A 27,500-nucleotide genomic window follows, 5' to 3' on the forward strand; every position below is an offset into this window, starting at 1 on the left:
ATATTTCTCTTTTTGAGTTATTCTAGAAAAAAACAGAATCTCTGAAGTGGCAGGATTGTAACTATTCATGCTCTGCAAACAGAATTTAATGTTCTGAATCATGACAATGTAATCCCAACTCCACAATTAAAACTCTCTTTATCATTAGAACAAAATTCTAGGTTGAAAGATTTTAAAGTATTATTCGAGGGGAAAAAATTACATTAGGAACTAGGTAAGTACTTCTTCTCATTAAGCACAGGTGGAAAAAGGAATATTTTCCCTCTTGGTTTGCTTGTGCTCTCAACATATTTTGTCCAACAAGAAAACCAGAGAAGGTGTGACCATAGGGCATTCCAGCTCAGAGGAGGAAACCACATTACAAAGCTCCTAATGGTAAAAAGATACCCCCAAACATACTTTATTTCTTCATATACTTGTAAGCATATGCAAAGTGTTCAATATACAAACATGTTCTTGCTTGAATTTCCACTAAATTCCTGACAGAGAAGAAGAAGGTAAGAATAATGTCTTTTGTACCTCTTCTAGCATTCCTCTGAGTCTAAAGGAACGGGCCTCGTCAAAATCTCAAAAATCCTGAATGCTGTATCAAAGAATGTTCGAGGGAAATGGCCTGTGGTTGTCATAATAATTTATCACAAACTGAGTGGCTAAAAACGGCCTAGGTTTATTTCCTCACAGTTCTGGAGGCCAGAAGTCCAAAGCCGCCATGTCAGTAGGCTGTGGTCTTGCCAGGGGCTCTTGGGAAAAATCTGTTCCTTGTCTCTTCCAGCTTTTCATGGCTGGTAACACTCCTTGACTTGTGGCCACATCACCTAATTTCCTCTGCTTCTGTCTTCACATAGTCTCCTCTGTGTGCCTGATCTCCCTTTGCTGCTCTTATAAAGACACATACGATGTTATTTAAACCCCACCAGGATAATCCAGGGTAATCTCAGCTCAAAATGCTTAATTTAATTGCATCTGCAATTTGGAAAAAGACCCTTTTTCCAAATAAGGTAAACGTCACAGATTCCTGGCACGAGGAGATGGGCATATTTTTGGGTCTACCCTGACGTCCCTCAGTTTCCCGTTGTTTGCTGTGCTATAGTCATAAGTGGCCTTCTGTTTCTCAAGTTGGCCTGCTCTCTTCTGCTGTAGGGAGCCGTGCTGGTCTGTAGGCAGTGTCGTTCCCACCTACTTCCCAGCAACACCAGTAAACTCTTTTCCCACCAGCACATCTGAGTTTGCCACTCATTTCCTACCGAAGTCACTAAGCTCTGCTCTGCTCTTTTCCTTCAGAGAAATCGACTCAGTATTTTACAGCTGATAATTTAATTTATGGCTCTCTCCCCACCATTTAAATACCACAAAAGCAGTTATATTTATATTTGTGCATGTAAAATCTCAATAAATATTTACTAAATGGATGAATAAAACGGACTCGAGCTAAATGGAGGCCATGAGGCTCAGAGGTGCTGACACTAAGAGGAGAGGTCATCATCTTCTTCAAAATGGACATAGAAAAGGCTAAGTACATGCAGATGTTTGGGTAATAAGTACCACTTGCTGTTCCTGGGCGGGGTCGGGGTGGCAGTCGGGGGAGGTGGAAGAAGACAGAGCACCCAGGGTGGGCTGAGGATCCTTGTAAGGGCTGCCAGATCACCAGAAGAAAGGGGACGGGGAGCTGGTCACCCACCATCAGAGATGACAGTGACCAGGCTTTTCTAAAGAAAACGGGCCACCCAACATTTCTGGCATGCGTGTGAGGGGTTCCAAAACCTAGGCCTGAGAGATTATTCCAGCTCCTTCACTAAGGTGACACGAGGGAATATAAAAGTTAGTGTGGACCCTAATTAGTAGGGCTGTTTTATTTCTCTTTTGTCTTACAATGGGTTTGGCTAACTAAGCAAGGTGGGGGGTAGCAGCTGAAGAGATCCTGAACTATTCTGCATGATGGAGGGGACAGCAGGCTGAGGGGGTAAAGACAGCTCATTTGAGCAGAGCCCCACGTGCTTAATAACAAAGCAGCTCAGAGAAAAGTCCCTTGAGGCAGTGTAGCCAGAGCTCTGGGGACCACGGTCCTGCATTAGCTGTTGGTGTACATGAAGCAAACACTCCCACCTCTACTAAGCTCATGTCCAAACTGTTCACCACTGCCTTTTACTAAGAAAAGAAGCACAAAGACCTGAATGCGAGCTGACCCTGGTGTGACCACCAGATATGGACCGGGCACATATACGACCTGCATGATAAGAGGTCAATGGTGTCTGGTTCCCACTGCAACCTACCACCAGGGAGAATACGGATCATCTTTCCTATCAAGTCAGGTTGCTCTAAGGCAGTGCAAGAGTGGTGCTAAAATAAATGATCAATAATGTCCCTTAGCTTCTGGTGAGAGAGGAATATTCTCGAGGACTGGGACACAGCCTGACACAGAAAGAAGAGGCTTTAGGAAGCACTTCTGTCCATGCACGGAGGTTCAGTGCTCAGGGTCTGGAGACGGAGGACCTGGTTGAAATCCCTGCTCCAGGATTTACTGGCTCTGGGACATTAGGCAAGTCAGTGAGCCTCCCTAACTCCTCACCTTGCGCATCTGAGGAAAGGGGTTAGCACGCACACATGCCTCTCTGGGAGGGCTGGTGTCAATGGGTTAAGTGAGAGCCTATGTGTAGCTGCCAAGTCTAGTAACTGGCATATAATAAGTGTTTAATTAATGGTAGCTATCTGTATTATTGTTTCCATCTGAAAGTTCTTTTATGCTCAGTTATCGGTCTACAGAAATTATGCTGAATGTGGCAGGAAGGCAGGGTAACGTCCTTAGGAGGCCACCCCATTCCCAACAGTCAGAGGACTAGTGGTATGTCTTGTAGACAGACGTTAAAGTGATCACCCTCCTTGGGGCCCCCATCCCACCTGCCCAGGGAGTCCCAGGTCTGATGCCAAAGCTTCCACCAGCCACATATCCAGCTTCTTCTGCTCCAGCTGCCACAACAGCCATTCAACCCGCTATGGCTTCTCCATCTTCATCACACTAGGGCAAGGAAAAGCCTTAAGGTTTATCGTCTTTTTGTGACCTGGCCCCTGGGGTCCCGGCTGTCTCCTTTGCTGACGAGGACAAACAGGTTGGAACGTCGGTCCCTGGCCACTTTGGGCATGATGGCAGGGTGCACTGACAGCACAGAACTCTCACCACCAGGAACCATTAGGGACATTCAAACCCAAGTGGCGAAGTGAAACTGGGGAGTCACAGCCCTCAGTGGAAGCAACATGGGCACAAGGCCCACGGTGAGCAGTCGGTGGCTGTGGTGGCGAAGTCCGAGAGTGCTCCTCGAGGCGCAGCACATGTCAGCCTGCAGGTGGCCTGAGGATCTGGCCCTGCTTGTCTTAGCAAGTTCTTCTCCACAGATACAGCACCAGGGCTCCACACCAGCTGGGTGAACAGCCAGGAGGCAGCGACCACAGGAGCAGCAGCTCCCATTCAAGAGCACTACTGTGTGCCCGGAAACACGCCAGGTGCTTCACACATATTTGCTGTAAACTTTACAACCACACCGAACACTCAGCTTTATTGGTGAGGAAACCAAGGCAGAGAGCGCGGAAATAACCTACTTAAGATCACACAGCTGCTGGGGCACCTGGGTGGCTCCGTCGGTTAAGCGCCCAACTTCGCTCAGGTCATGATCTCACGGTCCGCGAGTTTGAGCCCCGCGTCGGGCTCTGTGCTGACAGCTCAGAGCCTGGAGCCTGCTTTGGAATCTGTTTCTCCCCCTCTGCCCCTCACCTGCTCACACTCTGTCTGTCTCTCAAAAATAAACAAACATTTAAAAAAATTTAAAAAAAACCCAAAGATCACACAGCTGGTATTCAGCACAAGATTCACACCCAAGTCTGTTTGATCCCAAGGCCCACGCTATTTTTCCCACTACACGGTGCAGCTAAGTGGCTACTCATGCCCATGCGTATCCAAAAGCATAGGAGAGTTTCATTTCCAACTGGCAAACAATTGAGTAATTGAACACGAAGAAAACATTATGCACTAGGTGTCTGGTCATATGAGTCAAAGAATGAAGAAAACAAAAATCACTGCCCCTTACAGAAGACTGGAGTTACACAGAGAAGAGTAAGATCTCAGTAAGGAGTTCATGGCACACTGGCAGGAGAGGGCTTCGCTGCCGCCTGCAGGGATGCAGGGAGGTCTCGCTACCCAGTGAGGGACACAGTTGATACGCTACAGACTAAGTCCTCAGCCGCAGGCTTTGGCTTTTACAGCTTTTAATGGTAGAAGTAAATACAAAGGGCTGGCCTTAGTTTGCATAGAAGTGAACATGGAGAAAATAAAATGAGAAACCAGAAACTGGTTTTCAGAAGTTTCTTTTACACCCTGAAAGCATGTTATCAAACTGCAGGGAATCCAGGCTCTCTGGGGACTGGGTGCACGGCTTAAAGCCATCCCTGGGTAGGAACCGCGAAAGCTGCCTGCTGCCTACTGGAATCTAAGGCTCTCCACCCAAACAAAGGCATTTTAAGGAGAAAAGAAAAATTGACAGGATAGCAGCTTAAAAACAAAACAGAACAAACTTCTACTAACAACTGGGCAAGTGTCCGTGTGTTTTGTTTTTGTAATACACCAGTTGCCCTTGCCTTCAAAACAGAATGCTGGAACTCAGCTCGTGACAGGTCCAGCACTCATGCTGAGGTCAGGGCCACAGCACTCTGGGTGGGTGTCAACACGGAACACAGCCATAAAGTAGTCAGATGTGGTTCCCACCGTGTTCTTCCCCTGAACGTACCACTGCTTAAGCATTCAGTGTATTTTTGGGGCTCTTTTTTAAAAAAAGAAAAATCTTTTTTTTAATGTTTATTTATTTATTTCTTACAGAGAAAGAGAGAGAACGTATGAGTAGGGGAGGGGCAGAGAGAGAGAGGGAGACACAGAATCCAAGGCAGGCTCCAGGCTCCGAGCTGTCAGCACAGAGCCCGATGCAAGGCTTGAACCCATAAACCATGAGATCATGACCTGAGCCAAAGTCAGACACTTAACCGACTAGGCCGCTCAGGCGCCCCTATTTTGGGGGCAATCTAGGGATGGAGCCACATTTTGCATGATTTGCCCTCCCCCACATGCACACAAATTCTGCGCTTAACTGTCAACAAGAATTTACTGAGGCCTGTGGTGTGCCAGGCTACTTACAGGTGGCTTTATTTAATTTCTACACTAAGCCCATGAAGTATGAGTTGTCCCTGTTGTCTAGGTGAGGAAAGTGGTTCACGGAGGGTGGCTGGATTCTGTGGTCACAGCTAGAAAGGGATATGGCTGAGATCCAAAAGAGTTGTGTCTGAGCCAGTCCTGCTCTTCTCCACACCAAAACCTTTCAGCATATTTAATGATGTTGAGTATTCAGCCTTCTCACTTTCAATTCAAACTCCATTAGCTTGTCACTCATTTGCCCTTCAGAAAAGATGGGTAATTTCCATCTTTAGAATGAATAGTTTCATATAAGCCAATATGGCAGTGACAAAACTTGCAATCGGGCTCCTAATGTGTGTCAAGCTCCTTGGACTAGAAACCATCTTTGGCCCCTCCAGAGAATTTTGATTCCTGTTTGAGGAATGTACAGTCACCAGTTGCTTTCTTGCCTTTTCCAGTTCAGTCTCTGACAGGTGACCGATGACTCTCATTCCTTGTCACCAATAGAAGAATGCTTTCAAACGTCAGGTGGGGATGGTGAGGAAACTAACATTTATTAAGCATTTATTATATTCTGGGGCCAAGCAAGGCTGTTTACGGATGTCTCCTCACACAATCTTTTCAGCTCTCACAATGGCCCTCCAAGACAGATATCTGTAATCACCAGTTTGCGTAAGTGATAACTGAGGCTCAGAAGGTTCCCTCTAGATTATACAGCTCCCATACCTAGTCAGTAGAGCCCAGATTCAAAGCCACATTTTTTTTCTGTCTCCAAAGCCTTTGCCCTTAAGCTGAGTTACTTCTGATCGCTTTGATCCTGGATATGGAAGAAGCATAGATTATGTACACGGAGCTATCACTTGATTGGCCACTTCTGGGCCCACGTCTTCCCAACTTGTTACTCTATATATGACAAAAGAGAGCCTCACAGTAGAAGGGCTTCTGCAGCTTCTCACCAATACGGTATACGTGACTTGTCAGCATGCACACAGAACTCTCATCTTTTCAAGACCCATTAGACATTTAGGAAAATGATGCTCTCTGAAGCATCTCTCATAAAAGCAAAACTTGAAAGTTCTAATTGGGCTCATGAGATTAGGCTAAAATTAGAGTAGGCCAACTCACCAATCTAAGCAAATCATTCCAGTCCAAATCCCATGTTTAAGACTGCACAGACCGGGGCGCCTGGGTGGCGCAGTCGGTTAAGTGTCCGACTTCAGCCAGGTCACGATCTCGCGGTCCGTGAGTTGGAGCCCCGCGTCGGGCTCTGGGCTGACGGCTCGGAGCCTGGAGCCTGCTTCCGACTCTGTGTCTCCCTCTCTCTCTGCCCCTCCCCCGTTCATGCTCTGTCTCTCTGTCCCAAAAATAAATAAAAAACGTTGGAAAAAAAAAAAAAAAAAAAGACTGCACAGACCAAAGTATTTATGACACTATAACTACATTGTACAATGCCAAGTGCTGTATCCTCAAAAGGGTTCAAGTACCACCATCCTCTTCTTACCTCTAGGCAAAAATACAACTGGCCAGAGGGAAATTTAAACTCATTTCTGCAAAACTCTCTCCTTGCTTGGGACCTGCAGAGTCTTTCTAGTCCAGACTCAGAGAACTCATTTTATGGAGAAGAAGACTCCTTTTCTTTCTCTGACTTCGACATTCACAGAGTTGAACTGCAGCTCAAAATAAAATTAGATTTTGGAAGGAAGCGAGTTTGAAGTATTATGTAGAAAAGTCTTGGCAATAAGATCCCTATCATGTCACAGTCTTAAAGCCGGTGAATTTTATCTGGAAGGCTGGCTAACAGTGATTTAAAAAAAAAAAACACAACAACAAAAAAACCCACAAAAACCCCACCACAAATGTACTTTCTGCAACTGAAGGAGGCATTCAAGATGTGAAATGCTCTTGGTTAGTACGTTGATTTATGAAAATGAGTTATGGAAGTCTCCTAAGTGTCAAGTTGCATTTTTGCTGTTAACACTGTTTGTTAAAACGCAAAAGCCAACAGTAGCCAAGTTAAGTGACACCCAAGTCCATTTAGCAGGCTGACCTCCAAAATTCAAGGTAAAAACTGTCACCATAGAAAAAGGTTCCAAGCAAGAGTCCTTACGTATCAACACTGAACAAGTGAATGCTTCCAACAGATATAGAAGGAAATAAACACTATGGAGAAATGATCAAAACAGGAAGCCCAGATGTTTACCATTTATCAGTTGCGTGTGGCAACCCCAGATACAATGATCTGACAAGGTATATAATGGGTGGTAGTAGTTGCTCTATAAATGCTCTGCGTGTCACTAGGACCACTACCACCAGCTTTAGAGGGGATGCCACTTTCTGCAAATACAAATGCCCTCAGAGAAGGTGTTCCAATGACATGCCAATCTTTGAAAGTTTTTGTAGATGGGATTATTTTTCTCCTAACAGATCAGTCACTCTGGAGGAACCGTGTTGGTAGAAGAGAAAGTGATTTCAGAGCGAGGGAACAGTGGCCAACCAGGATGGGCTGCAAAGGAGTCTCTGAGAAGCAAAGGAGATTAGTACCTAATAGTAGTTGAATAGGATATGAAGGGAGGAGAAATGCAGAAAGATGTAAAGATAACCTCTGAAACACACACAGAAAATCAGACCTGATCTCAGAGCTGGGTTATTTCTGAAATCCAAAGTGATCTTTTTAATAGTTCCAAATTCCATGGAAAAGGGGGTGTTGTAATTTATGCTTATCTTTATGTAAGATGTGGCTCATCTGAATGTCTTTTGCAGACCTAGTATGGTATTTGAAGTTAACTTCAAAAAATTTCATTCCCAAAGAAGGTTGGCATAGCCGTGCCATAAGTAAATGGTCTGCACAACTCTTATATATGAAGTGTAACCAGTGACAAAGAAAAACACTCATGTACAAAAAAGGAAATGCACTAGCTCCAACAGAACTTCTCACAGGGGAACCGTTGACTTTGCTTTATCAGCAAAGAACAAGGCTCCCCTGGATGAATCAATAAATATCAGGTCCAGAAAGGAAATGTAGGTTTCCCTGTTTTAAACAGTACAAAAGGCCAAGAAGCTTCAGAACTAAATAAACCAGTCCCGACCTGATGTCAGTGGACTAAAAACAAGTCACAAATGTTTACGTCTGGTCCAAATCAAACCTAGTATTAAAAGTGAAACAAATAACTGTTTTGGACACATTTCAGGTTCCAAAAGGAGGGCTCTCACTTACAACCACCAAGTGCTAAGCACTGTGACAGGCTTCTCGTCTGTTAGGACACTTAGTTTACACAGCAGCTGGCTGGCTCTGTACCTTGCAGAAGCCTTGGAATCACTAGGGGTGGCTGGTGGTCAGGGAGTGGGGCTGAGGCGGATTCCAACGGGCAGTTCTATGCTCACTGCTTTGGGCAACGACCTCTAAAAGCTAGAGATTTTAGAACAGACTGCAGTCCATTGGTAAGACGTTATTACTGTAGCAAAGGTTTCCATCCCCCAGGACTCTAGCTGGGGCTCTCCAACCATTTGTAACTACACATTCTCTCCACAAAAAACAAAGAAGTATTAACTTCCAGTATATGCATATCTGTAAATTACACGCTTGGACTACTGCTCTAAAATATTATGGCGATTATAAGCATACACGAAATATGTAAATCAGAATTTACATATTTCTAATTTATGCAAACATGTACATATTAAATAACTATTACATATTTAAGTAAACATGTAAATATTATGTAAATATTTAAATATTATGAAAATATGTAAATATTTTAAGTGGAAATGCTATCGTTTTCGTCTCTTAACCCAGTCAATCAGGTGGTGTACCACATTCAGAGACAATGGCATTTCGGCCTTTCCCCTCAAACACTCTCACTGGACACTCTCCACCTGATGGATCCCCATGCCCATAGGAAGTGACAGAGAAGCAGGGTAAGACTAAACACTTGGCCTTTACGGCTGAGCCCATGCCAGTTTCTTGCGACATTCAAACCCTAGAAGAGGGATGGCCACCTGCCTGATCCGCAGCCGACAGGCTCCTTCCAGGAGTTTGTGGTACAAACTGCTCCCGTAGTGACATAAGAAGCAATGGCACGGAGATGTAGCCCAAGTTCAGCGTAACCATGAAGCCCATCTCTTTCTCATCTAACCCACTTCAATCAGAATGGGCCCCAAGGTTAAAAACCACACTGGCAAGAAGGTCTGAGCACATGGCTTTCCTTCTTTCACTTTATTGTAGTCGTTCCACGATAGCAGGCAAGCCATCCACCCCCTCTGGGCCTCATTTTCCATGTGAACATTGGTGTTTGATTTGGGGATGACTAAAGATTCTTCTAGACATAAAATTACACCATTCTAAAAAAAACTTCCTAAGAAGTTCATTTCCCTCAGCCTATTTGCTCTGTTGGTCCAAATGTGCGATCTGATATAATGCCAAATGTGAATCATTAATGAAATGCACTGACCTAGAAAAACAGCATGTGTATCTTTGGTTGACATTTACCACTTTGCCCATTCCTCATCTAACAACAATAGAAGATGTCTGATGAATTCATAAGTGAACCAGACCAAAAAAGATGAAGAACTTCCTCTTTTAAGGGGCATTAGGGCTGACTCTAGGTAAGATGACTACCTTCATCCTCTCTTTCTCTGCAAATACACACACACACACACACACACACACACACACACACACACACACATACTTGTGTAGACCTATAAATGCATATGGAAATCAAATAATGCTCTAGCCCTAACGGAAGTAGTCATCATACATGCCTTAAAGAGAACTTGATCTAGAAGTTGGTTAAATATCAGAGGGATGGTTAACCAGCCATTAAGCACACAAAGTGCAATAGGATATTTTACTTTTCAGGACTTCTGATAGATCTGGGTTTTGAAATAAGCTCGCATTGGTCCATGACATAACCCTGAGCAGAGCATGGTGTTGAGGTTCCAGTGTCCCTCTACCACTTCCTGGTGATGTGCATGGTTCCTCTAACAAGTTATCTGTGTGATTCTCAACATCCTCACCTATAAGATAGGTATTACAAAAAAAAAACACACACACAAAAAAAAACAAAAAAAAACAAAAAAGGCAAGACCAAGTTCCTTATTTCTCACTATGAGAATTGAAAAAACAAATATGCAGCAACAGATAAATAGAGAAATACTCTATGGCACTCAAAAATCCATTAAAATTATCTTTACAAAGACTGGATAATAAAAAATTTTGTTACTGTGCTAAGTGAAAAAGAGAGGACAAAACAGAATATTATAAGGGGGAAGAATACTAAAAACCATGAAGCCAAAAAGCCAAAATCATTATTTTTCCCACTCTTTTTCTTTTTTTAAAAAAATGATTATTTAGAGAGAGATAGAGCATGCGCATGTGAGCGTATGTTGGGGAGGGGCAGAGAGAGAATCCCAAGCAGGCTCCACAATGTTAGCGCAGAGCTCGACATGGGGTTCAAACTCACAAGCCATGAGATCATGTCCCAAGCCAACATCAAGAATTGTCTGATGCTTAATTGACTGAGCCACCCAGGCACTGCCCCCCTCATTGTTTCTTTCTTTCTTTTTATCAGGGGCACTTTCTATGTTTCTGATAAAGTACAACAATGTACACATGTACATTTATTGGGAGAAATATACTTAAACATTCAGGGATCCAAAAACATAGTTGACTCTTAGTTATCTGCAAGACAGAAAGGATTCGGACTTGAATAAAAACTTATATAACTGCTGCTTACTCATATTAGCTGGAAAACCAGAGAGGGCTGTCCTCAATTCTCTTAGATCTCAAGGATCAAGATAAGCTTCTGAGAACAGTGTAATTTGTTAAACTGAATACACACATTGAAATGGCAGTTGGGTATAGGTTCTACAACCTAGGCCCCACGGGACCCACGTGTGGTGGTTGAAAAATAATTTGAGCTAAAAGGGTATATGTGTGGGGGGAGGGCACTATGAATATCCTCAGAGAGAGTTTTAATAAAAACAGTTCCCATTTTCTCCTTGAAAGCCATTTTTAAGAAAATGTAGAACTGAAAACGAGTCCTGTAAGAAAAGAACATTCAGAGAAAGTTTTGATATATTAGTGCCATTAAATGGTCATTTATTCCTCTATAAAATGAACTTTCTTCAGGAGAAACACTCAGGTACTTCACAAATTTGAGATAATAGCTTTCCACTGTACATTATAAGGGAATCATTTATAAATTGTTCATTTTGTATGATTCTAAAAGCCTGAATAAACCAGGGAAATCTGTATCTTCTTCCTGGTAACTGGGCTGATAGGTAGAATAAAAATTCCTGCTCAGTTACCTGATGAATTCCAAGAGGGAAAAGAAAACAAACAAACCAAAAAACCAACAACAACAACAAAAACACCTGGCAGCATCTTCGGGTGAATAACAACAGCAAGTTCAAAAAAAAGAAAAGTCAAACCAGTTCCAGCTGGTAAACCCAGAGTAAATGTGTGGCCTCACAGCCTGGAGCTCCACCCCAGAAAGTGAGTCCACGGTGCAGTCTCAGTAGAGTAGAATATCGCCTGATTCACACACCCCCCCCCGACCCCCACTCCCACCAAGGTGCCTATCCATTCCACCGGGAACAGAGAGATGTCTACAACACGGCCCCTACTTTCTAGGGGCTGGCAGTCTGGGGAGGTAAACAGAAAGCAAACTGACAAAACAACCCAGCAATACTCAGTGCTATTAGGAATATGACCCGGGAAGCCAGGGGCGGGGAAAATGTGCTCAAGTTCAGAGCACAGAAACTGGTCGTTGCTTCTGCATGGGATTAGACAACCTGGAAACCTCACTGCCCTTGTGGTTATTTATAGTTTCTTGTGGGAAATTCTGCATATGGCATAGCATGACTGTAACTGGGATGGATTCTGGAATACGAATATCACTGGTGTTTGTTCTTTCTCTAAAGGAAGGGTAACAGGAAGGACTTGGGCAAATAAGAACCTGATCTGGGCTCAAAAGCTGGGTCCACAGGCTGTTGTACCAGCCTCTCCCACTTCTGCTGTTTGCTTAAAGTGCACTTGACTGACCCCAGAGAATGTTTTGTTTTATTTTGTTTCAATTTGTCTTTTGATCCACTGAAGATAGGTGTAGGAAAATAACATCTCCCATTTCAGGGACAGGGACTCCATCAACTGAGCCAGTTCTAATTCCTTACAAAGCTGGATAAAGAGGCCTGAACACAACCACTTCAGCATCCAGTATGTCCAGTATGTCACAAACACCCACCAAATCAGCCAAATCAGAGTGGAAGTCTATAGACTCTCAGAAACAGAAGTGTGATGCGCACTGCCTCCCAGCCCCCATTTCTAGCAGGGGGTGTGTGCAGAATCATTCTGGAACATAGAAAATTAAGAGGGCCTTGGTTGAGAAATCGGGAGTCAGGATGACTGAGATCCCTAGCAGGGGTGGGACAAAGAGGGAAGGGGAAGGGAAAAATGTACAGACAAGGAGGGAGGAAGCCACCAAGGCAAATCTGGGCTTTTCACGTGGTTTTTGTCTCACCTGACATGGGTCACAGAAGTCTGTCATTGACATATATTTACATGTTTTCTAAACTGCAGATGAATTAGCTTTGTATGGCAAGAATCAGTGGATGTCCCATTTAATGACAAGATAATGACAAGATTTTTTTTTAAATTTTTTTTTAACATTTATTTATTTTTGAGACAGAGAGAGAGAGAGAGCATGAACAGGGGAGGGTCAGAGAAAGAGGGAGACACAGAATCTGAAACAGGCTCCAGGCTCTGAGCTGTCAGCACAGAGCCCGACGCGGGGCTCGAACCCACGGACCGCGAGATCATGACCTCAGCCGAAGTCGGATGCTTAACCGACTGAGCCACCCAAGCTCCCCGATAATGACAAGATTTTGACAAGATAATTTACTCATAAAGCTGAAGGCCTCCCATGTATCAGGCCTTATACACACATACATATATAGCTCAGTTTAATCTTCAAAAAGCCCTTGGGACGGATATATATAATTTCCATTTTACAGATGAGAAAATTGAGTCTCAAAGAGCTAATACAAGCAGTATTTTACCCTAAGTCAGTCTGACACCTACGCCTGTGGTTTGTAGCTGTTTGGGGCTAGAAGAAAACAGGAAGCAACAGTGACTGGTAGCATCCCAGAGTGCCTCTGACTACAACTACTGACAAATGAAATCCTGATGATGTTCAACTTGCAATACAACAGCCAAGAGCGCTAACTTCTAAAAGCGGTAACTGAGACAAGCACCACCAACAAAGAATGCATCTGCATGGATTACAACCCTGCCTTCTTGGTCGGCGGCTGCCAGCTACACAGGGCCTTGCCGGCCACGTTCTAGAAGGAGAGCTGCCTCAGTCGACAATCCCCCAACCAACGCTTGCTCTACCTTTGCAATTAGTCAAAATTAACCAAAGCGAACATGACGGAATCAGCTGTGAAATTCCTGCTTTTAACAGTGGGCTGTGTGGTAGGAGAGCACACAGATGGAGTTTCCTTTTTAAATGAAATGTTTTGGCACTAGCCTCTGTCAAGAGTTTTCCCTTGTTTCCATCTGGCTTTAGTACTGGAACGCATACATGAGAGAATGGAAAAAGAAAACTCCGTTGGCGTGCGAAACCACTAGAAAAGCTCAAGTGGTTGACAGCTCAGCCTCTAAACCCTCAGAGATGAAAACGCTTTGCTCAATCAAGGAATGCTGCCACATTGTTTCTAAGGAAGGGGAGAGTTCTGTTTCTCAGACCCAGCCCCATCCTAGAAAACAGACTAACAAGCATGCCCACGTTGGAGGGAGATGGGTCCGGATGTGTGTCTCAGTCCATCGCTCTCCGGCCGCCTCGCCCTGCGCGGGGCACTCACCCCCACTTCGAGCCTCCGCTGGTTCATCTGCAAAGCAGAAGCCACATCACAAGACTGTCGTGAGGATTACGTGAGATAATACCCGTGAAGGGCTTAGTTACCCATTTTTGGCATCTCCTATTCACCAGGCTTTAGAAGACACATATTATTACCCCCAGTTTTCACAGGAAGAGCTCGAGAACCATTAAGGAAGCTCTAAAAAATTTTTAAGGCATCCACTTTTTTCTATTACGTAACTGAACAAAAACAGGTTCCTACACGTCAGTGTTCTGTCAGGAGCCTATCAGAATTCCCCCGGGGAATGAATCTTCTCTAAGAGTCCAATACATCCGCTGTCATTCCGATAGGCTTTATTAACAGTCCAGTTATTGGCCTACGGGATTGTCACCACCCAGCCAAGACCGACCGAGGCCTAAACCTATAGGAAAGCAGAGTGATATCAAGACACGATTATCACTAAAGTTGTGTGAGGAGGGTGAGAAAAGAAGTTTGGTTTGGGACGTTCTCTCTCAGGTAACTCTTACACTCTCTCTCTCAGTGGCTAAGGGAATACAGACCTACAATCACACTCCCTGGGTTCAAATCCCTGTCTGGTAACTCGTAAGCTGATGATCTCAGGCAAGCTAATTAACTGCTAAATGCTCAGTTTCCTCATCTACAAAATGAAGACAATACTGTTATGTACCTTGTAGCACTGCTGTAAGAATTAAATGAGTTAATATATAAAGGGCAAAGAACCATGTCTGTTATAGGAACTCAATAAATACCATTACTACTACTAGTATTGATTACTATCACGAATTCAAAGGGGGGGCTTGGTGCCGATCTAATTGTATCGTGCACTGAATCAGGATAGGTGCTTGGCAGGTGCTATCTTCAAGGTTATTTATTTATTTATTTATTTATTTATTTTAAAAATGTTTATTTTTGAGAGAGAGAGAGAGACAGAGAGCACGTGAGCAAGAGGGGGAGGGGCAAGTCAGAGAATCCAAAGCGGGCTCTGTGCCGACAGCAGAGAGCCAGACATGGAGCTCGAACTCGCAAACCACGAGATCATGACCCGAGCCGAAGGTGGGTGCTTAACTGACTGAGCCAGGTGCTCAGGTGCCTCTACGCTGAAGGTCATTTATAAATAACACCTGGTGGCAGAATCCACTGGGCCAGAAGACATTTCAGAAAACCATTTCTCCACTTTTAACTCCATTCACCCAAGGATTATTGTTGTTACAAATGTTTCAATCAAATGTGTCTATGCACACACACACAGAAGAACCAAATTCTCAATATAAAGTATATCAGAGGATACTTCATTTTTATAAAATAAAAGAGGATCTAGAAAGAATCATAAGGCACTAGAAATAACTTTTATATTGCACCGTCTTCCAGAGCTACTTAAAGTTTTATGGCTGGATTTATATGTCAAATCTCTACAATAATGAGAGAAGAGACTTCTGATACATATTACAAATGTAGGAGAGTCTATTAATCAATAACCTCAGAAATTATAGCAAGACTACAGGTCAAAAGTGTTCAATGTCTTACCAGTTTTGAAGGGTTAGGGAGGAATCTGCTCCTTAAAACACGGCCCTCTTGGGGCACCTGGGTGGCTCAGTCGGTTGAGCATCCGACTTCGACTCAGATCATGATCTCACGGTTCTCGGACCCCACATCAGGTTCTCTGCTGTCAGCACAGAGCCCACTTTGGATCCTCTGTCCCCTTCTCTCTCTGCTCCTCCCCCACTGGTTCTCTCTCTCTCTCTCTCAAAATAAAAAAATAAACTTAAAAAACAAAACACGGTCCTCTCTACACCACACCCCCTCGTGACCTAAGTCAGCAGAAATGAGGTACTATGGCAGTATGAGCATGGCCACTGGGGTAATAAGGAATGGGTGGATTTCTCAGTCTGTTACTTCCAAATGGTGGCTCTGGAATGGCATGACTTTTTTTTTTTTTTTTTTTTTTACGTTTATTTATTTTTGAGACAGAGAGAGACAGAGCATGAACAGGGGAGGGTCAGAGAGAGGGAGACACAGAATCTGAAACAGGCTCCAGGCTCTGTCAGCACAGAGCCCGACGTGGGGCTTGAACTCACAGACTGCGAGATCATGACCTCAGCCGAAGTCGGCCGCTTAACCGACTGAGCCTGGAATGGCATGACTTCTGATGACACTGGTTCCTTCATCTGTGAAATGAAGAACCTAACACCTAATTGGTAAGAATGCTGTGAGGATTAACTGGAATGACAATAAATAATATATGTAAGACTAATGATTTTTATTTTTTTCTACATAATTTTATAAAAGATTCATAGTTTTAGTAATATGTACTACTTCTATAATACAGAATTATAAATATATAATTATTGTAGTTGTTTTGTATTTCTTCTTTTACTGTGAATATGTTTGTATACCTCTGAGTTCAGAGTGAATTTTTTCATTTTCCTGGATAAAAAACTGTTGGAAAGTTAACTCACCATTCCTAAAGAAACCATTTCTATCAAGGTCAAATTTCATCCGTCTTGTAGTCTTCCCTTCTCTTTCCCATTATTTACAGACCTTGAGATGAGATCCTGTCAGAATTAGAAAGCGGGTGAAAAGAATTTCTTTCTATGTCAGACTGCTGAAAATTAACTTTCCTTACCTTAATTCCAGTAACAACCTATAAAGAATGCTCTCGAACCTTCATAAATGCTCTAAGTGTCCATTTGGTTTATTAGCAGCCTGAATTTCTCCCTACATGCCATGTATGAAATAAGAATCCGATTTGGTAAAAATTTCCAACGGGTTCAGAATCCTAGAACCTCAGAACCCAAAGGAACCTTTGAATTTGTCAAGTAAATAAACCGAAGCCCAGAAAAATTCAGAGGTTTGAACATGGTTACAAAACACGCAAGGCCAAGAAGTACTTTTTTGGATAGAGTGGAGTGCAAAAATGTATTGTTACGTCAAGCACACCAATGAGACAACCTGGAGTAGAACTCCCCAACATAACGAAACTTCTCAACCTTGGCTTCAGTATCTTCGAGGTCACACGTTCAAAATACAGTAAGTTTTACCACTCCCTGCTGGTGCTACTGCAGTAGCACCTAGATCTGGATTTTGACAAGTTCCCAATGTGACTCTTAAGGAACATGTAGGATTGGCAACTGCGGAGATGAAGAGTAGTGTTGCCAGGTTCGAGGCTCCTATCCCGTGTAACTACCTTCCACAGGGATCCATTTACATAAATTATTTCATCAAAGTTCATTCAGAACTATTTTTTTTAAATAAGAAAATTTTGCTCTCTAAACATCTAAAGTCATTTCCAAAAGATAAAGATCTCGTTTCAACAAAAGACGTAAAAGAAGGTATTAATCACAAAAATTGAAATTTCTTCATACTCCTTTTCATGTGGACAATGAGTAGCAGCCAAGTAAAGATTTTTATCCATTTATGGATGTGAAGGCTAGCATCATACATGGCATATACTGAATTAAAACAGGACTGGGAAAATAGATTTTAAGCATGAAATTATGGAATGTTCAGTAGCTAACTGGCCTCTACTAATAAACTGGTTTTTAACTTCTTAGCATGTTTCCAGTTTAGTTTTATAGACCCAAGTTTCACTGAAGGGGCCACCAACTGTAGAAATTCTTGGGGGTGGGGCTTGCATTATACTTTGAATGAGTTAACCGTTCTAAATTTTAAAGTCTAAAGTCTAAACAGGTATGTAGTGAGCCACAAATTTAAATAGCATCTTCTAGTTAAACACAAAGCGTAGTGTCTGTACTTGGCAATGTGTCAGGTGCAATAAGGAACTTGGAATGCACTGACATTCACATCATATAGATTCAAGCACAGATTTCCCTGACACACAGCTGCTTCTGTTTGAGGGCTCAAAAAGGCTGTGTAGGATAACTTCTCATCTGTATGAATGAGAGGACTGGTTTCTGTCTTCCTTATAGGAGGAGGCTGGAGACATAAGAAGGTTAATAAATTCCTTTTTTTTTTTTTTTTAAGTTTACTTATTTATTTTTCAGAGAGAGAATCCCAAGCAGGCTCCACACTGCCAGCACAGAGCCTGATGCAGGACTGGATCTCACGGACTATGAGATTGTGACCTAAGCCAAAATCAAGAGTCGGACGCTCAACCGACGAGTAAACCCAGGCACCCTGAAGGTTAATAAATTCTTACCATCATCCCACTAGTGACTCTGTAAGAGTTTTGTTTTTTTTAAACAGATTTTGCTGAGGGGCGCCTGGGTAGCTCAGTCGGTTAAGCGTCCGACTTCAGCTCAGGTCACTATCTCGCGGTCCATGAGTTCGAGCCCAGCGTCAGGCTCTGGGCTGATGGCTCGGAGCCTGGAGCCTGCTTCCGATTCTGTGTCTCCCTCTCTCTCTGCCCTTCCCCTGTTCATGCTCTGTCTCTCTCTGTCTCAAAAATAAATAAAAATTAAAAAAAATAGATTTTGCTGATATATTTACATATAATAAAATGTACCTATTTTTAGTGTACAGTTTGATAAGTTGTGAAAAAGATACATACCCAGATAACCATCACCTAAGTCAACATACAGAACACTTACACCATTGCAAAAAATTCCTTCATGCCCCTTTACAGTCAATCCTTGACCCCAACCCTGTCAGCCACCCGTGGGCTTTCTGTCACTACAGCTTAAATTCTGTCCATTCTAGAATTTCATGTAAATAGAATCATACAGCATGTTGTCTTTTCTTTCTTTCATACAACATAAGGCTTTTGAGCGATCCATGTTGCTGCATGTACTGGCAATTCATTTCTTAGGGAGTATTCCATAGATAGAAGATAATTTGTTTATTCATTCACATGTAGATGGACACTTGAGTTCTGAGTATTGGTTATTATAAATACCAAATTAAATGTACATGTCTTTATGTGGGTATGTTTTTTTATTTCTCTTGGGTAAATGACTAGGAATATAGTCGTTGAGTCAGAGTGCATGTTTGAATTTACAAAAAACCGCCAAATTGTTCCAAAGCAGTTGGTGAACACTCCCACCAGCAAAGTATGAGAGTTCAAACTGCTTCCTGTGGTTGCGAACACTTGGTATTGTCCGTCTTTTTGATTTTAGCCATTGCCAAAAAGAAAAAGTGAAAAACAGGCTTTGAGAACACGAATCAACCAAAGCATGTCAGTAAATAAATGTTTGCACACCATCCAAGAAGCCATTTGGGAAGTCTAAAGAGAAACATTCAAATTCTACTCCAAGGCTCCAGAAATGAACTGGAGAGATTATTTCTCTCCTTACACAATCACAGCTAAATAACCCAAGAAAGATCATCTTACTTTCCCTGCTCCAACATCTTTCTGGATTCCTCCAAAAGACATGCAATTCGCTCTGAAAATAATAACTCTGAGGATCACAGGCTCACCCTCTCAGATCTGAAATTTGCCAGGCTCACACACACACAAATCAGTAAAAGACACTGGATATGTACAACACTCATGCTTACATGCATGTGCTGGCAAGGTCTGAAAGCTGAGATATTCTTCCCCTAAAAAATTTTTTTTCAACTTTTTATACTGCTTAAAAGTGGTTAAATATTATTTTCAGACATTGCCCTAATTTGAACAAATCTTGCCTGTTCCAACTGGATAGCTGGTTTTCATCAACCAAACCACAAGAGAAGAGCCTGGTCTCCCAGAAGGCGTAGGTGGTTCACGCTAATAGCAGGAAGGAGGCTGTCATTCCAGGGCTCGGCTTTCACTTCACAGCCACCTCTGTGAGTTGAGCTACAAGAGGGTCATCCTGAGACCGCATGGGAGAAAAGGAGCAACTCAAAATCCGGCGCAAGTCTTTTTAATGAGGCGGCCCTTCCCTCTGCCAGGAACGTTCACTGCACACACACACCATGCCTTTTCAGAACCAGGGAGGCCCTACTTTTCTCGCAGCTCTGGGTTCTCCCAGCCAGGACAAATTCTCCTCACACATGCTTTTGCATCACTGTATTGTTCTTTTTGAGCCTTTTCACAGTTAATAATTATGTTTATTTTAGCGAGTGGTTGATTGATGTCTACTGCTCCTTTCCATCAAACAAAGTAAGCTTCGTGAGTTTTTTTCTCCTAGCTGCATGCCCGGCACCTAGAGTGCTCAGCACATAAAAAATACTTAATAAATATTTGAGGAATTAATTACTTACCAGGTAAAACATTACCTTATGCCTCTAAGCTTCATGGAAGTTAGAAAATAAAGAAGGCTGCTCCTTTCTCCATTATAAGAAAAAAAATCAAACTGCAAAAAACTTGGGTGTCAAAGTTGTCTGGTCATCTCCTGCCCCAATTTCCATAAAACCATCTGCTTAACTGTCAGGTCTACTTTATCAACCTATCCTCTTGTGATTCAAATCCATGAAAAGAACGACGATGAAGACTATGAGAACAAGATATTTTCCTCCATTAGAATGGAATTCTGAAAAAGGAATTCTCATCGTTTCAAACTTGAAAACTAAAGTCTTGGTAATCTACAAGGGAAACGCAGATAGCGGATAAGTCTAGGTCATTATCTCCCATGGCGGGGGAAACGGCTCTGCTATTTCACTGAGACGAGGCAGGCAGAGAGTCCCTGTATCACTCTTGCAGATTTTGTGATCAGAAACAGGCTGACAGTAGCATATGCCTCAAATGCAAACAGAACTGCTGTCTTTTCCAGTCAAAGGTATGTACTAGGCAAAACTCCAGTGACTTCTAGACCGTCCACTTTTTCTTCAACTACCCAGCTTCAGAGAAAATCTCAATGAAACACATATGGAATAAAACTTAATAAAATTAGAGTCGCTATGTGCCCATACTCAGCTCACATTCAGCTCAGCCCAAACACAAAACAAAATTCATTAGCATGCATTCTATTCATTATTGGTGCAAACAAAACTCTAGAATTAAAATTTAACATTATGAAAATATTTCCAAGACCTGAAGCTCATTAACACAATACTAGGAAGGTATTAGGAAAGGTTACTTCCTTCTTCCACTTAGTCATTAGATATTAATTGAGCCCCTATTAAATGCCAAGCACTACCCAGCACACTAGGGGAATGCAAATGTCCTCCAATAACCAAATTTTATTAATCTAATCCTAATTTGGAATTCAGAAAGAAAAACGAATAACTCAAGGTCAATTCTTTCACACTCACTTAAATAAAAGCTTTCTTCTAACCACTGAGAAGACATTCTTACCAAAAAGCTATGTCATCATTTCATTATAAACTAAGACACTGTCTTGTCATTATCTTTACATATTCTTTCTGGAAAAAACCTATCTACACACTGAAGTGAATTCTGATAAACTAATTAAGAATCTTATTTTTTTTTAATCTAAAAGTTGGTCCAAAAATCAAGTTTTATTCCCAAGCCACAAGTGAAGGAAATAAAAAAAAAAAAGATGAATTAAGGCAAGCTTCATTCTTCCATTGCCCAGTTACAAGAAGTATTATCAGATTTATTACAAATGCCTCAGGTGTTCAGCTTAGTTAGCATCACCACAACTCCATGGAAAACTTATCCAAATTTTATCTCAAAAGCTTGGTAGGAATCCACAGGAAGTCCCACACATCTACAATCACAAGCAGAAAGAGAAAAGAAAATAATCCCACAAAATTCTAAGCTTAATAGAATAGATGCCTCTTCCTGACAAGGGACAGCTGTCAGGCAAAGCAATGACTTGGGCACTGCACCTACTTTCTCATGTTCCCTAAGGTGTCCATATTTATCTTGAGACAAACTATTACTGATTATTGGAAACGGTTAAGGAAAAGAAACCCAATGAAACTCAGGCTGGTGGTAATGACAATTATCCAGATACCAGGAATTATCCTCAAGCAAAAAGTCCTAAAGGAGAACCCACTTTCTGTCAATGTCCTAGTGAAGGAAAGTATGGCCAAACAAATGCGTCTGTCAGCCCCTTAAGAGAAGCACTTCATGAACTGGAAACTATGTTGAAAAATGAACTTCATTCCCATTCCTACACCAAGCAACATCAAAAATAGAGGTTCCACTAGGAAAAAGGACCGGAGGGGACATCAAGAGAAACAGGAAACATGACTGGAAGAGCAGATGTGTGCAAAAGCTGGGTATACCCAGCTCTTGGATACCTTAGAATTAACTGCTTTAAAATGAAGCTGTTTAAATGTTCTTAAGGTCTGTTTTTCATTACCTGACAGGCAGATATATGTTAAATATTCGCCTTGACCCCCAGTTGCCAAGAAAGGAATCTTTTTCTTTGTCCTCCTCTTGACTTGGACAGCTCCCAGCATCCTTTCATCAAGAGGTGCAAAAATTTCCTTGCTGATGGCAGACTTGGCACTCATTGCGGAACAGTCGAGGAGGGCGCACAGCGAGTTTTCTAAAGAAGAAAAAGAAGAAGGCAAGTTGAACTGACAATATTCTAGGGCTCCTGTGACAGCGAGCAGCAAGTTGATTCGTAGGTGATGTAATTTTCGGTTTGCAGTTTAAACTCTCGCTTGCTTGAAACGCACTGAAGAATCATTAAAAGCAAGGTCTGCACATTTGTATTACCTGTGAAAAACACAAACAAAAGGGAATCCTGAGGTACTCGCTGAAAATGTCAAATACGATGTGAGACGGACAGCATGGAACGTTATCTGGAAAGTGTGTCAACCTCCACCCCAACTGCATCTAATGGTAACTGGAGGGCGGTACGCACCCCCATGCCTATTTTGTAAGAAACATGGTTTCACATTTCCATTTGAGAAGTCTTTCCACTGTCCAACAATCCTTAATCAAGAAGTTCTTTAATGCTGCCTCAAAATCTCCTTTAACTCTAATGTAAATCCATTTCCCTAATTCTATTCACAGTGGAAATAATTATATCATCTTCTACATAATAACCATACATGCTACGGAAGACCATTAATTTAATCACCCGTTAGGCTGCTTTGGATCACGCTAAATAATTTAATCCTTATTTATTAGCCTCTTTTAGTGGGTCCTATTTTCCAGCACTCCTCTGCACAGAGTTGCCATGCTCTGGACCCTTGACAAATTCTCCACATTTTTCTCCAGCCAGAGTGGACAGAAAATTCTATTAAAAAAAAAAAAATGTCTGACTAATGCCAAGTACTTTGGAAATGTTACCCGGCAGTGCCCACATGTTATGCTCCTGTGGGTAACTGGCAGTGTGTGCCCAATAATTAAGAAGATAAAGCAGTATGTTGCTGACTCATACAACGAGTCCCTCCTCTCCCTGCTACCAAACTCACATATATACAGCCCCATGTTATATTTAGTTTTCCAGAAGTTATACCTCCTTAATGGTCTTAATTCTGCTTATTTGTGTCCATTATATTCAAGGTCATTCTGAATTTTAACCCTATTATCCAAAAACCTCAACAGCAACTTGATGAGACATTTTCTATGCCATTATCCTAGTTACAGTCTGTGTCTTAATCACTAAGCAAAATTTGTTTAACCAACAAATCAAAACTAAAGGTGCAGACGGGGCCTGTGGGGTGGTCACTTGGGTTATATATACAGAGTATTCAGAGACAGCGCAAATGGGTCAACAGCACAGCCAAATATGGTAACAGCAGCTCAAAGAGTTGGTCAGCCTGCTGTAAAATTGAGCCGGTTGGTGAACAAACACTACGTGCCATCTCTAGGCTCAGTATTAGGGACACAAGAAATGTTTAAGACATGGTCCCTGTTCTCCAGGAGTTGACTGCTGACTACATCAAAGGTTTTGCTCTATGAGGGAAAACCATAGGATCACTCTTCCCAATGCAAGATTCACAAATGCTACCAACATAGCTACCCATCAGCAACTCTGTCGTAGAAAAGAGATATATTTAAAGAGGGCATTCCTCTGGTTAAGAAAAAAAAAAATCTCCTACTTTCAGTTTTATAACAGAACAGGTTTTCTTAGTGGCACCAAGAGTAAAGAATACAAAGTGTTGTTTTTTATTATATCCATCTATGTCTCCACTACATATTATACTGATCTATACCCAGATCCGTTTGTGCTCTGGTCATGACATTTTCTCATTGCCACCAGGTTCCTCACACTGGCTGAGAACATAATGACAACAGTGTAGGGGCCTGGTTTTCAATGTGCTGACCACTGACTGATAGCCTGCAATTTCCCAGAAGTTAGCAAACACAACCTCCCCCCGACACCCCCATGATTTTACCCTGTGACTTTCCCAGGCAGCGTGTTATCATTTACAGGGACATTTTTAAAGTGAGCGAGAAAAAAGTCCTCTCACTTCTCACCCTTTGGGAACAAGTGAGAAAGCGAGCCAGTGGGAGCGCAACAGCTTCCAACGTTCTAGAAGCAATGCTGAAAGCATGTCATATCCCCAAACTCACCAGGCATTCTCTGACCAGTGCCTTCCCAACTGTGCTATGGCTTTTGCTTTCCTATTTTGGATTCACGTTTTTCTAAAACTGTGGTTAAAAGAAATAAAAAGCTATCATTTTATTGTGTAAAATCTGCCAGAAAAAAAAAAAGGAATATGCCTGTTTTACCAAACTCTTAGAAAATTCTGTTCTTCTTTTGAGAAACTGGTAAGACATGGAAATAACCTTTTACTGTGTTGTTGTTTTTTTTTTATACTGATATTCAGTAGCCAAGAACAATAACAAACAAAACATGACAAAAACCAGGAAACATAAAACCAGGTACTTCACTGAGCACAAGTTTTAGAATCAAAACAAACCTGGGTTCAAATTCCGGCTCCAACACTGAAGACCTATACGTGACTGGATAAATATCTTAAAATTCCAGACCCTCAGCTTACTAACTGCAACTTAGATCTTCACCCACCTGATGGAACTGTTGAAAGAATTAAATGAAACAATGCATGCAAATCACTTATTCTAGGGTCTGAATCATAATAAACTCTTAGAAAATTTTAGTTAATTCTGCTACAGCATGAAAAATAAAAGGCCCTCTGAACATGTAGAAGCTGAGCAAATGTAGCCATCCATACCAGAAGGGATTTGTAAAAGAGAAACTCAACTTTACCACGGCTTTTTTCCTCATTCATGGTCTGAAACTCTCTAAATATGGACACACGGTCTATTTTACGAAAGGCTCTGTATTGTTACGAGGATGATGAATTTATAGGCTTCGCCCTCAGGAAACTCACCAGTAGGAGATTATTGGATGCATTTTGTGGGATGTGTATGCCATGGCAGGCATGTGTGCATGTTTTTTTATTGTTTTAATAAATGAATTTTTTTTTTTTATTTTAGAGAAAGAGTGAGTGGGCAGGGGAGAGGGGCAGAGGGAGAGAAAGTGAGAGAATCCCAAATAGGCTCCATGCTCAGTGCAGAGCCTGACATGGGGCTCGATCCCACGACTATGAGATCATGACCTGAGCCAAAATTAAGAGTTGGAGGCTCACCCGACTGAGCCACCTGTGTGGCTCACGCGTGCATGTTTTTTAACACCATCCTGGGAATGCGAAGGTACAGTGGATCAGAAAGGAAAGAATCAGAAAGGGAAAAGGGTACTTGTGCAGTTTCATGGCAAGAATCTATAAGAGTGTCTCCCAACCTGAGGACACATCTGAATTCAGCATAAAAAGCTTTTAAAAAATGCAGACTCTTGGTCCCCTCCTTTACACCCACCAAATTAGAATCTTGGCATTTGTATTTTAAACAATTCTCTAACTGGTTCTCATGCAGCCATCCTGATGCCTAATTTAAAAATCAACAGCCTAACAAGGAAGTATGGAATGGAAAGAAATGCATTCTTCGGAAAGAATACAGGAAGCCATGTAACAGGATTTTCTCTCTTGATTCAAGCAAGCAGCTTTATCAAGTCTTACATCTTGTTGGTAAATCAATGTCCAGCCCAAGACTGGGACCCCACTGTAAGAAAACAAGACGAATACAACACCAATGACTGCAGGTATTCTAGTCTACATCATAATGAATGTAGCAGGACATGCTGCCCCAAAATAGGCAACTTCAATATTTTGATTATTTGGGGCAGAAGGCATCTGAAAAGCAGCAAATGCAAGGAGAGGCTTTGTCTGAACTCCCCTGATCTGCTAAAGACAGATCCTCCAAAAGGAGCTCAATAAATCCCCTCTCCCAGAGTTTCATCAACCAGAGAAGATGGGCTCTTGTCCCAGGAGAGACTAGGAGAGGGCACCATATCCAGGACAGACTTTTTCACAAACTCTCATATTTCCCATCTGTTCTTCTAAGGGTGCACTCAATCTCTCCTAAAAATCATTTCCTCTCCCCTTAGAGGCCTACCTCCTCTTTGCCTGTGGAGACAGTATTTAATCCTGAATTCTAAGGTTTAGAATACTAAGGATTTTCAGTTACTCATTCTTCCCTGGGTATCTCCCATGTATCCATGAGGCATGTGTGCTGATAGACTTCTGTTTTTCTCTTATTAATCTGTCTTTTATTATAGCAGTCTCAGCTCAGAACTCAAGGGGGAAGCAAAATTATTTTTCCTCCCCTACAATCCCATGGAAGTTTTTTTTTCTCTTCCGGGTCCACAGCTTCTATAAGCTATAATTACAAAGCTTTTCCATCCAAGAAACCAACCTACAATATGATTTGCAAGTCAAAGGAGCTGGCTGCCTTAAGTGGTAATTGTAGAAACTAATCTCAGTTAGTTTAATCCTTCCCAGGGTTTTTTAATTTATCTTCTTGCTGTAAACCACCTAATCCATATCCACTTGCCTTAGTACACGGCTGCTGTGGGGAGGTAGCCCTCCACTCCCACAAGTAACCAGGAAATGAGATTAACCTTCAGAGAAGGAGCAGTAAACTCCTATGACCTCAGAGCTGAGCAGCTGACGTACACGAGTAAAGGGTACACAAGGCAGATGTTTCTCACTCCAACATTAATGTCTTTGGTTTCCAGGAATGGAATGGATACGTGTCCTCTGTGGTCAGGAGATAAGGAAGAGTGGTAGGGACTCCAGCAAGTTAAAACTGCAGATGCCCTTAGCCACAGTTTCCCTTTGCAGCTATCATGCAGACATGGGGTGTAGCCTACAGGCTTCAAGTATTTCTCACCTGAGAACCAAGAGCTCCTTTGGTGAGATACATTGATCTATTTAGCTTAATATTATCAAGGTAAACAGATCTGTCTAACTTCAGGAACTTCCCTGTTTGGACCTCATGTTTATTTTTTATTTTGTTTTAAAAAATCATTTGTGTGAGAGAGGCGGGGGGGGGGGGAGGGAGGGAGGGAGGGAGGGAGGGAGGGAGAGAGAGAGAGAGAGAGAGAGAGAGAGAGAGAGAGAGAGAGAGAGAGAGAGAGAGAGAGAATGGAACTTAAGCAGGCTCCATGCTCAGCACACAGCCCAACACGGGGCTTGATCCCACGACTCTGGAATGACCTGAGCTGAAATCAGGAGTCAGATGCTCCTCAACCGACTGAGCCACCCATACTCCCCTAGGCCGCATGTTTAGCATGCAATCTTCTGATCATATTTTGGCACTAGCTGTGCCAATACAAGTATT

The 27,500-nt window shown here is 42.3% G+C and overlaps 1 protein-coding gene across 4 annotated transcripts in view; it reads right to left on the bottom strand.

Moving 5' to 3' along the window:
- Window positions 1-27,500, bottom strand: part of STXBP6 (syntaxin binding protein 6) — a 251,046-nt gene that overhangs the window by 149,457 nt on the left and 74,089 nt on the right. For all 4 annotated transcript variants that reach the window (XM_058738697.1, XM_058738698.1, XM_058738699.1 and 1 more), the window contains exon 2: window positions 22,201-22,389. In XM_058738697.1, coding sequence (XP_058594680.1) covers window positions 22,201-22,354 — 154 coding nt within the window. In that variant the 5' untranslated portion in view covers window positions 22,355-22,389. The remainder of the gene's footprint in view (window positions 1-22,200; window positions 22,390-27,500) is intronic.

This window comes from Neofelis nebulosa, chromosome 7 (genome assembly GCF_028018385.1).
Source record: "Neofelis nebulosa isolate mNeoNeb1 chromosome 7, mNeoNeb1.pri, whole genome shotgun sequence".
In the NCBI taxonomy this organism is placed as follows: Eukaryota; Metazoa; Chordata; class Mammalia; order Carnivora; family Felidae; genus Neofelis; species Neofelis nebulosa.